General features: G+C 39.4%; 1 protein-coding gene across 11 annotated transcripts in view; it reads left to right on the top strand.

The window, feature by feature from the left end:
• Positions 1 to 10,502, top strand: part of DMD (dystrophin) — a 6,960,831-nt gene extending 6,950,329 nt beyond the window's left edge. For 5 of the 11 annotated variants that reach the window (XM_069204753.1, XM_069204756.1, XM_069204758.1 and 2 more), the window contains one exon: positions 3,341 to 3,838. In XM_069204753.1, the coding sequence (XP_069060854.1) occupies positions 3,341 to 3,352 (12 nt within the window). In that variant the 3' untranslated portion in view covers positions 3,353 to 3,838. Of the gene's footprint in view, positions 1 to 3,340 lie in introns of all 11 variants that reach the window. The other 6 variants (XM_069204754.1, XM_069204752.1, XM_069204755.1 and 3 more) reach the window with 2 other exon arrangements.
• The last annotated feature ends 1,806 nt before the right edge of the window (positions 10,503 to 12,308 follow it).

Below are 12,308 nucleotides of genomic sequence, written 5' to 3'. Positions count from 1 at the left end.
AGCACCGGTAACTGGGTGTCGATTTTGAAAACTGGGTATTTAATCTTATATATATATATATATATATATATATATATATATATATATATATATATATATATAAATATATATATATATACATATACAGGGAGTGCAGAATTATTAGGCAAGTTGTATTTTTGAGGATTAATTTTATTATTGAACAACAACCATGTTCTCAATGAACCCAAAAAACTCATTAATATCAAAACTGAATATTTTTGGAAGTAGTTTTTAGTTTGTTTTTAGTTTTAGCTATGTTAGGGGGATATCTGTGTGTGCAGGTGACTATCACTGTGCATAATTATTAGGCAACTTAACAAAAAAATATATATACCCATTTCAATTATTTATCATTACCAGTGAAACCAATATAACATCTCAACATTCACAAATATAAATTTCTGACATTCAAAAACAAAACAAAAACAAATCAGTGACCAATATAGCCACCTATCTTTGCAAGGACACTCAAAAGCCTGCCATCCATGGATTCTGTCAGTGTTTTGATCTGTTCACCATCAACATTGCGTGCAGCAGCAACCACAGCCTCCCAGACACTGTTCAGAGAGGTGTACTGTTTTCCCTCCTTGTAAATCTCACATTTGATGATGGACCACATGTTCTCAATGGGGTTCAGATCAGGTGAACAAGGAGGCCATGTCATTAGATTTCCTTCTTTTATACCCTTTCTTGCCAGCCACGCTGTGGAGTACTTGGACGCGTGTGATGGAGCATTGTCCTGCATGAAAATCATGTTTTTCTTGAAGGATGCAGACTTCTTCCTGTACCACTGCTTGAAGAAGGTGTCTTCCAGGAACTGGCAGTAGGACTGGGAGTTGAGCTTGACTCCATCCTCAACCCGAAAAGGCCCCACAAGCTCATCTTTGATGATACAGCCCAAACCAGTACTCCACCTCCACCTTGCTGGCGTCTGAGTCGGACTGGAGCTCTCTGCCCTTTACCAATCCAGCCACGGGCCCATCCATCTGACCCATCAAGACTCACTCTCATTTCATCAGTCCATAAAACCTTAGAAAAATCAGTCTTGAGATATTTCTTGGCCCAGTCTTGACGTTTCAGCTTGTGTGTCTTGTTCAGTGGTGGTCGTCTTTCAGCCTTTCTTACCTTGGCCATGTCTCTGAGTATTGCACACCTTGTGCTTTTGGGCACTCCAGTGATGTTGCAGCTCTGAAATATGGCCAAACTGGTGGCAAGTGGCATCGTGGCAGCTGCACGCTTGACTTTTCTCAGTTCATGGGCAGTTATTTTGCGCCTTGGTTTTTCCACACGCTTCTTGCGACCCTGTTGACTATTTTGAATGAAACGCTTGATTGTTCGATGATCACGCTTCAGAAGCTTTGCAATTTTAAGAGTGCTGCATCCCTCTGCAAGATATCTCACTATTTTTGACTTTTCTGAGCCTGTCAAGTCCTTCTTTTGACCCATTTTGCCAAAGGAAAGGAAGTTGCCTAATAATTATGCACACCTGATATAGGGTGTTGATGTCATTAGACCACACCCCTTCTCATTACAGAGATGCACATCACCTAATATGCTTAATTGGTAGTAGGCTTTCGAGCCTATACAGCTTGGAGTAAGACAACATGCATAAAGAGGATGATGTGGTCAAAATACTCATTTGCCTAATAATTCTGCACTCCCTGTATATATACATAATTGGGCAACGTAATATTCCAATAAAACATGCATCAGAATTTAAAACTAAAATAATTTCCACTAAAGTGAGATTTGCCTGAATTTGTGTATGAGAAACCAGTCTCTAATTGTTCGATGATAAATAGCATGCATCTTATATCGAGCCTTAACATGTAAACAGTATTGCATTCTGGGTGTTCGTATGTCAACACCGTTATCGGGTAACTACACCTCTGCCTGTGCTGACATACTGTTCTATCTTTATTCAAGCTGTATGATTTCGGCTGCAAGTTTCAGCTTGAGATTTAGAGCATATGTATACACATGATCTCTTTCAAAAGGGGACGTTTGGGCCGTTGATTCCCTTGTGGGCTTTGGTCCTTTTGTCCAACAGCCACTCGATTGTGAAGACCTGGTTGGTGAGTCTCGTTGAGATCCAGGTCAGTTACTTAGGATGGGGCATGAGATCCCGGACAGATGCACCAGGTAAAACATATGTTTATAAGAAAACCATGGAAGGAACTAGTTTGAGCTCTGCAGTTTACTTCCAGGGTTGAGGGTAGCCCTCCAGACTCAAGCAATTAATTTTTCTATTCACTTTGTCAACTTGCTTTGTGCTGTTTAAGTTGAACCAATACGTGAACAAGCTGACTTATGTTAAATTTCCCTTAAATCTTGGCAGACCTTCAAAAGGCATATCCACCTAATGGTCAGTTAAGTGTATGTAAAATTTGTTGTCAGAGGGTAAACATTTTAATGTTGCAGCAACAAGTGCTACATGTTTTCTCCTCTGTCAAATTATTCAATTTGTCTTACACATGGCAAATTATTGTGATACCTTTAAAAGTGGGAGCTGAAATAATTTGTCTTCTAATGACTAGCATTTTTGCAGTCGGGCGAATATGCACATTTTCTCAAGTGTACTTGGCTTAATATCTTTTTTAAGGGCAAATCCAGCCGGAAGAAAGCTATATGCTGCGTGCTATGAAACGGTTAATGGGAGACACAAAATGCAAAGTGTCACAAACACACAAAGCAAAAAAAAGATACAGGGAATCATTAGGTCTATTTTGGAGATTTTTTTTAAATTCCTGTCAAAATAACAAATATTTGCTTACAGAATAGAAACAGAGGCCATGGAACAGTGTACAGTCCGCAGCTGTATGTGTTTTCCTAGCCTTTAACATATCCAAGACTAATTTCTCTAACATGGATACCGAACGACGCCTCAACACAGACATTTAAAAATGCAGAGTTTTCTTTAACAGTAAATCCTTGTAAGTGACCCCTAAACGCACAGAATTCTGAAGGATTTGGTTTTTAGGAGCAGTGCTTACATGGCAAAGGTTAGGAAAATAATGTTTAATTAGCTTCTATTTATGTAATGTTTGCATCTCCTAACAGTAAAACACTGAAATGTAAGGAATATCTAAATAATTGCCTAGAAAGGGAGGGTCGGAGGTGTCTCTTCCCTCATAGAACTAATGTCAGGGATTGTAGTGACTGGCGCTGATACTGCAGCATCATTTGTGGGGACCAAGCTTTCGCTGCCTTTCCTGCTCTCTGCTCCCCGCTCCCCAATGCATAACCATTGAAGTTGAGTCGGATATTTGATGCGCGGTACCGTTTGCTAACTCGCGCCTTCCTTTGCTCTATTTTTCAGGCAACAATGTAGGTCACTTGTTCCACATGGCGGACGATTTGGGGCGAGCGATGGAAACCTTAGTGACAGTGATGACGGACGACGAGGTGTTAGAATGAAGCGATCTGTTTTACAACTTCAAAATGGCCCGCATGTTATTTTATATAATATTCATACTCCAGAGAGGATTAGACTGTAAGAGTTTACAAGAAATACATATCTATATTTTTGTGAAGGGTAGTGGTACTATACTGTAGATTTCAGTAGTTTCCTAAGTCTGTTATTGTTTTGGTAACAATGGCAGGTTTTACACGTCTATGCAATTGTACAAAAATGAAGAGAAAACTACATGTAAAATCTCGATAGTTAATAACCTTGCCATTTCTTTATATGGAACGCTTTGGGGTTGTTTAAAAATTTATAACAAATATGAAGAAAGATTGTAAACTGAAGTGTGCTTTATATAAAAAAAAAGAATTGTTTATAAAAATGTTACAAATGATAAAAAATAGAAACTTTGAGGCAGTACATCCATTTAGCATCATTTCAGCTGCAATATCGAAGAACACACCATCCATGTTCTGTGTTATTTTTCCTTGTTTTATCGACAAACATTGTTGCCTGGAATGGCACCAACATGGGAGGTAGACCTTACACTCACCAGTGGGCAGAATTAGGAGGTTGAGAAAGCCCAGCACGTCTTTTTACTGACATCTCCTGAAAGAGCCTTGTAAACAACTGGAACCTAACTGTCAGGAAACCTGGTAGTGTGCCATGTTTGGGGTATAACACTATTCTTTTCATACATAAGTCCAAAGAAACTCATTTCCTGACACACTATTTTCGGATGGGCTTTCATCTAACTTATGATATAAATGTAGGAGCTATTTTATGAAATTTAGAAAAAATAATTGTAACTCTTGAGTGAAATGTCAAAGGTGATATTTTAACACTTTGCTGACTCAGTCCCACGATATCCATTTTAGAATTTATTAAATGTTTTCACTGGAACTGTTGCCAAAGCGGTGGCCCTGCTGCTGATATATGGACAGATGGAACTGGTTAGTCTTTCCTTGTGTGAACCTGCTGGGCCCACAGTGCGGTATCCCTTTTTATTTTGTGATCTGGGAACCTAAAATGAAAATCATAACTTGATTATATACTGAGAGACTCAAGAATGGAAATTTGCCGACAGTAGGCCTGGATAGCGCATTTGACAACGTATGAGAGTAGGAGATTGACAGAAAATAAAAAGAAGCCTTGTTTATTTTTTTATTCTGCCGAAAAAAGTGCAGCAATTCAAATTGAGATCCTTCTTTGTTTCTAAGGAACATTTTGTGCTAAATGTATTTCTACATACAAAGTGATAATGGTACAAATATGATGAGAACATTGGGATGTTGGGAAGACAGTGGAGTAGCTTAGGGCCTCTCGAGCCTTCTGCTCCAACATTCCGTTGCTTGTCTTTGTTTCCTCCTTTTTGATTTATAGCAGTCTATCCCAGATGGTCGAATGTTTTAAGAACCTTATTTACTTCTTTATCAGGTTACAAAGTTTGTTTAAGGCCCTCTTCTCCATCCTATAACTTGGGATCGGGGCCTTTAATACCCGTTGTTTCCGACAGCAGAAGGTCATAGTGCTTAAATGTGGTCTGAACTTTTTGGGTGTCATACGGTGTATCATCCAGTAAAGGAAAACACTTCAGAAGGGCTAAATAGTGCCTCATCCTGGTCATATACATACAGCTATGCCTACAAAGTAAACCCACCAAACAATCACATGCACCTTAACCGATCTTAGCTGGATACTGCTGTATGTTTCTGAGCATGAGAACACTAGTGAGAACCGATTAAAGCAAATTTTCCCAATAACTGTACTCTGGTATTTGAAGAGCCAGAAAGAATGCCACCAGAAAAACGTTACCTCAGTTAAAACCTGACTTAAACAAATTTGTTTTTCAGGTGAGCCATTACTAAATACTGTGGTGACATAACTATAGAGTTCTCCACAACTGATTAGGTTGCAATTTAGAGTTGCACATCTGAATGAATTAAGATGACCAGAAATCAGTTAGTAACTACCATACTTGTAAAATCATGTTTAGAGTAATGGTTATTGTTTTGTGCCAGGTACTGAATAAACCTGCTTTCGGGGTCTACCAACGCTACCAATATTGTCCTACAGTATTTCTAGGTGAAATGAGAAAACCTCAGTCTGGTGCCGGGTGTCTTCTGTCCCTCTTCTTTACGACAATGCAACCCTTGTGACCTGTGCTGCTCTTAAACACGCTCTTACCCACCCCAATCCTTAAGATTGTTTTCCTCATTGTTGTTACCCGTGTGTTTGGGTAGGTTTGCATAAGGCAACACATCTTAACATTACTGAATTTTCTCAGCTTTCCACATTTTTTAATCCAGTCCAAAATGAAGAGTGCTGGAACATTTTGTAGTGTTTTCAAGTGATCTTGAAGACAGAAGACCGCTGGGCTCTGCAGCAACAGTAGATTATTTCAACATTGGTCCCAGTGGTTAGCAGATGTCTTTTTAATAAGATTGAGGCTAGTTTTTTTGAGTAATTGAAAAAAAGCACAAGGCACACTACTTAGCTTTACTCTTTGCAGAAGGCAGGTAACTAGAGAATACTTCTACAGAAATTATTTATATTGGCAAAATGCAGAACTCCCAACATCACATATACTGCCTACTCTACACTAAATGATGGTATAAATTGACAAATTGGAATTGACCACATTCCTTGAAAAGGAAAATACCTATAAGAAGCTTGGGAAAAAGGCTCTATGGTCTGATAAACAAAAAAAACTGCAGCACCTCTTTAAGGCAGTCGAAGAGCTACTGCAACTTATTGGTGACAAAGGTACTTTCTGGAGATGTCAGAGAAAGGGCAAGCACGGGTCATACACTGGAGAGGGGCTGGGCTGTTTCCAAAACGTGACTGGCTGAAGGAAGAGTCCCAGCTCTTCAAACCTGTCTGCTGATGGACAAAACTTTGTTGGATTGTTGGTGAAAGGGTTATTTTGTGAAGACAATGAAATTCAGCCTTGAATCGAGTTGTAGGCTTAACTGTTGGCAGCAATAATCAAGTAATGCCCACCACAGCAAATTCACAACTGCGGTGAAGAGAAAGCAAGGTTTTCATGTCATGGTGAGGTACAGACTGATGCCGGTGCCAATATGAACCTAGTGTTTTGTCTTTCATTGCAAGAATCCCAAGAGCAGAATGCTGTTTTAAGCATGTTCAGGGAAAGCTCACGTCTGTCCTCTAAATGTGATAGCCGCTGCCACGTACAATTGTAGCACACGTTTGTGTAAAAGGACTTCCCGGTGAGTGTCAGTGTCCAACTTCGGTGAAGGGAAATTTCCTGCCTAGTCTTGGGGGGCTGAAGTTGGGTGGGGGGGTTTGAATAAAATCAAGGGAATGCAGGCCCCCAACCTAATTGTGCCATTAATGGTTAATTAATGTTGTATCCATATATAATTATTGCTACTATGTACCAAATATTCTATGATGGGCAAGGAGATGGAGTTTACAAATAGAGAAAAAAGGGTCTTTTGTTTTTCTCTTGCGCCAGAGTTTATTCCCAATTCTGTGGGAACAAGTAACTTAGTTTCTACAGCAGGCATTTCCTGTGGATTAATGCCTTCTTCAGCAACTCATTGTCGGCGCTCTTCATGCCAGTCATTATATTTTAATAATATTGTTGGTTAAACCAACAAAGAAAAGCTGTGGCTCATAGCTCTGAAACAGGGTATAAACACATCCACAGCTTTGGTTTTGATAAGCCACCTATAAATACTCCTTAATGTGAATAAAAGAGAAATCGTGTTTTTCCTTTCGTCCACTCCCCGGAAAGCATCTAGTTGGGTGAGGGAGCTATGGGAAGGTAACAAGCTCTCAAGGAAAAGGTGTTAGCAGCTGCCCATTATACACTGGAAGGGAGGAGCTCTTGCATAAAAGCTTTATATGCCTGTACTAGCCACGTGTTCCATCATCCAACCATTCTTGGGCTTTGCTCTTGTTATTCAGCAAGAGGAAACAGAGGATATGCCCTTTTAATTTTTTCTTTTTCTGCATGTGTTTTAGGTTTTATTTTTCGTTTTTTCAGAGTTGGTTACTGTGCTGTTTGTGCTTCTCCAACCTTAACTCTGTAAATCGTAAATGTAGTGTCTTTTTGCGGGAACTGTTCTGAGTTGAAACACCTGATCAGTGGTGCTGAACCCCCAGGAGGTGGAAAAATGAGCGCCCTACACATAATAAGATTAAATCCAATATAATAGACATCCACGAGATAGCAGGCAATTTTTGTGAAAAAAAATGTGTAACATAGTTATGTGGTAAAGGGTACTTCCGAGGTCGTGGAGGAGAAATATTAACTTTTTCCTCGAGTTAAGTCCAGTTGACACCGTCTTTTGTCTTTGCAAAACGGTGTTCTCTTTAAAATAAATATATTTGCCACCTTAGTGCACCTGGATCTACCAGAAACAAATCGAGGCACACCTAGGCATTTTTGTTTTGCTTCCGACACAATAACATCATGGTAGGCAACACGCTCTGCCAGCTGTACAGTTGAATATGACCTTATATAATGAAAAAAAAATAAAGTTGTGTGAAGATGTGAAAGTTAGCTTTTATAAAATTTGTTATATTGAATAGACAGTTTGCCCACGTTTTGAAAACTTCTCAAAGTTTGCATATTTTTTTTGATATGGTAGAAAACTGTCAAAATGAATTTTATTGCTGAAAAAAACATTTTGTAGATTTCTATTTCAGCAAAAAAGAAAGTTGTTTCATGTATTTTAATGGGGAAAAAAATAAAATCCACAAATCCCTTTTCTGTCAGAAAAAAATCCAGGAATGTGGTTTAGCATGAGAAATGTCACCAGACATGGTGGTTGGCAAAAAGTTCAAAACTTCCCAAAGTAAAACATTTTAACTTTAATTAATTGCACCATAGGAATGACAATGTTTCCTACCAATTAAATAACTATTTAATGTAACACTAAAGAGAAAGGTGTGGAGAAGTATGTACAAAAGGGTAAAGGGAATAGAGTTCAGCCTTTGACATGGGATAAAGTTAAGTGTACAGAAAAGCAGTGCTAAATCGAAGCTTAGTCTGAAGTTTCCTAGAAATGTGTTTGTTCGGAGGGCAGTGTAAGGATTCTTTTAGGATAGGCATCTTGGATTTGATTTGCTAAACAATCTAAACAGATAAACTTTCTTCAGAGGTACCGAGGTGTGTTTCTGGCTATTCAATAGAAAGTATTTGTCATGGTGTATACTTGAATACACACTCAGCATGACGACTCCTTGATGCTTTATGAATGTGCACATATTAACCTTAGCATCTTTCCTACAATTTCTGCCCTCTTCAAATTTGTGAATGTGATTGCCAGGCAAATCATCCCATTGTGGAGACACAAGTCACACCCGCTTCTCCTTTGTCTAACACCTGCAGGTTAGTCCTCCTTGTGGGTGTGTGAAATCCTGAAGTGGTGATTCTACACGACCATTGGCCTCATCAGCCTATTGGAATCTTAGCCAGGAATCTTAGCCAGTGCGTTGTGCATGTAGAACCAGGCTTACGGTGCTAGATCAAACACCTTAATCACACTGACTGCACCACCAAAAGGACGAAGCACTGTATTGATGACTTTCAGCTTGTATGTGGTGTAAAGGAAGGAGAAGCCTTGCTCTTATGAGTTTCAATATGTAATAAAATAATAATGCAGGATGTCATAGTAAAACGTTGTTGAAGAACGATAGGGTTTTCAAATTACTCTTATGTATTCACAGAATTTGTTACCTGCATGAGCCCTCCGAACTTTTTTAATAGTCTAACACTGGAAACCTTTTTTCTAGATATATGTCCCAAACACTCTCAAAAGCTACGCAAACTAAAGGTCGAAAGCACAGGACCGTTTGCATTTCTTCGGCAATTGTGCAATAATTGTGACAGGGTAATTGTGATCCACATAGTTCTGAGCGTTGCACAATATAGTATACTAACGGCTGTAGTCCCATAAACCAAAACATTCATTCTCCACATTTATGGGAATTAATACCATTAGTGTAGTGGACATACAGTAATGTAAGCTACTTCAAAGTGGCAGTGGCGTTTCATGCCCCCAGCGTGTGTGGCGTTTCATGGATGAACAGTTTCCTCAAGGCTTCTCATGCTAACACATCCAAAGGCATTCTTTAAAACAGTTGGAAGCACTTTAATTTACTGAAGGTTTATGAGTTTTTTTTCTGTTGGCCTTTCTTCAGTCAATGCCCATGCTGACCCTACATCAGTGCTAAACCTCACTCTGTGTGTAAGGGAACATGGAATTGAGAATATAGGCGGGTCTTCTCATTGGCCAGGGAATGTCATTATTACGTCTGTTCCACGTGCAGTCATCTGCATGACTATTTCAGTTCTGTGTGGTGTCTTGAAGGTCCATTTTTGGGAGTTGAAGATTGGGGTGGGCGCAGCTTGCCATGTGTTCTCTCAAAGGGACGAAGGTCTGTGCTCACCTCATTGTTCCTCTCTAATACTCACCTGCAAACAATCATGTCAGCCAAAGCACAAGCAAGCAATAAATCAGGTGACTTTGTAAGTACCCTGGACACTGAGAAGACTTAGCCTTGCTCCGTTCTTTTCCTTTTTGTCACTTGCAGCAGGCCATTTGTTGACGAAATGTTGCCATTTATTTATCTATGATCTATAAGTGTTACTAAATCTTCAATTGTTTGCATCTGCGTGATTTTATTATTTCTCTTATGTCCGTTTTATTTTCAAGACATTTGCTTTGAAGTGAGTTTTTTGAGGGCCTATTTAACAAAAAAGATTGAGAGCTTTAGTGCTGCTTAAAGAATGATTTGAATCTTATTTCATTTTTTCTATAACCACAGAGTATTAAACTAAATCCGTGTATTTGGAAAAACTATAACCTTCATATGGCATGTTATGTCATTCTTATCAAGTGCTGGTTCATTACCTGCCGTTTAATGTATTGTGTTTTAACATCGACACTATAACATTTACTAATTATTTTTATGAACTTTAGTTTATTTCAGCATTTTCACAACATATCAAATTTCACCAAATATATGCCTTACTATTGTATTATATAATGCTTTACTGTGTACATCAATAAAGCACGCAAATATGTTACTTTTAAAAGATGTGTTTTTATTTGTATTTAAAGTATGTTGTTACTTGATATTAAACTCATTCATTTTTAAACTGAATGGAATGCTTTGCCAGATTGAATGTTAGGACTGAAGAGCCCATTTTGTTGTTAAAATACTTTGTGATTTATGAAAAGTAAAGCAATAGTCTGCTGCCCCCTGCAAAGCCCTGATTGGGTAGAGAAAGGGACTGACGGGGCTGCAGATAACTCGGGAGTGGGTGAAATCACCCCAGGTTCCAACATTATTGGGTGTAAATCTTGGGTCGTTCCATGGAGAGAGAAGGGGACTGGCGGTGCTGCAGATAACTCAGGAGATGGTGAAATCAACCCAAGTTCCAACAGTATCTGGTGTAAATCTTGGGTCGTTCCATGGATTCAGTGGATTTCTGACTCAAAGTCCAGCTTGAGCTGAGAAAGTAAAGTCACACTACACCCCTAGAAGGAGCGGCCTCTAACAATCCTTTCACCCCAAAGAGTCACTGGGAATGGCTCCATGGTACAAAAAAGTGTCTCCAGATCAATGGTTTGATTTAGAATCATAACAAGCCTCTTCTTCCGAGCACCTGTTTCCCGAGGCCTTGATGCAATCCACTGTCTCTTCGTTTGGGTGATAAATGTCGTGCTCTCTTTGGGGATCAATGCAAGCCACGTTGTTTGAGAAAAACCTTTCAGCAGTGATAGCACACAGATTGCATGAGTATTCCCCAAGGACAATCTGCAGATGTTATGCGTGTCATTAATGTATGCATTACCTAAAACCTGCAAAAACTTGACAATACAACCCAAGATTAAAAGGCAAGGCACTGCACAAGAAAATTGCTGAGCCTGAAAGTAGTAGGTTCTGATTCACTTTGCTTTGGTGAAAAACAGGAAATGACAAGAGTGGAGATCAGCAGCGTGATTGGGGCATGTCCAGCACAAGGAACTGATGTGCATGTTGTACACACGGTGGTAAGGATACTCAGGTTAAGAATGGGAAAGAGCAAATGCATACGATTGTTTATTTATATGGGATTTTTGTAATGAGCCAGTTGTCTCCTCCTTGTTCCTTCGGGCAGTAGATTTAAAATAAAAATAATAATTTTGTACTGCTTCCTCATTTCAACGGATGACCGAGGCTGTCTGGAGCTCTTCTGAGCTCTTTTTTAAGATGGAGACATGAGGCTGTCTGTGATGGACACAATCCCACCCTGAACCCCTCCGCTGTATCTCTTCCCCCGCCACCTGCAAATACTGTGCACCCAGCTGCTAGAACACCTTACCCTCCAAGTCACTGCTGAGAGTCTTTCCACCTGCTCTGTAACTATCACACTGCAACAACATACCCCTATTGCAGGTTTTGGAATTCACACTTGCCGGCCCTTAAAGCTGCGTGCTAAACACTCCTGTGCATCACTCTCCACACACTGAATAAGTACGAAATCTTCTTGATCATCTGCCTTATCAGGAGGACAGCTACAACGTTCTGGTCCTAACACCTTCGCTATCATTTAGTCCGCAACTACGATATGCAAAAATGTAAAGTAGAAAATACAAATGGCAACACAAATTCAGAATGGCCAACCAACCTGTCGGTCACCTACACTAACACTAACCCAAAAATATCATCATCAAGACTGATCACCTTTTCTTCAAGTCCAGTACATCGAAACATTGGCAAATCCTTTAAGCTTTGTTTACCATAAATAAAATATCAAAAATGCAAGAGGGGTACATACTAAAACCTAATATTCCATGCACTGTAGTCAGAAAACCAGCCGTCAATTAGTTCAACCATATAACCATGCTGGTTCATT

The sequence above is a fragment of the Pleurodeles waltl genome, chromosome 8, assembly GCF_031143425.1.
Source record: "Pleurodeles waltl isolate 20211129_DDA chromosome 8, aPleWal1.hap1.20221129, whole genome shotgun sequence".
Lineage (NCBI taxonomy): Eukaryota > Metazoa > Chordata > Amphibia > Caudata > Salamandridae > Pleurodeles > Pleurodeles waltl.
The sequence above is the reverse complement of the archived record's forward strand: the minus strand, read 5'-3'. Positions and strand labels throughout refer to the sequence as shown.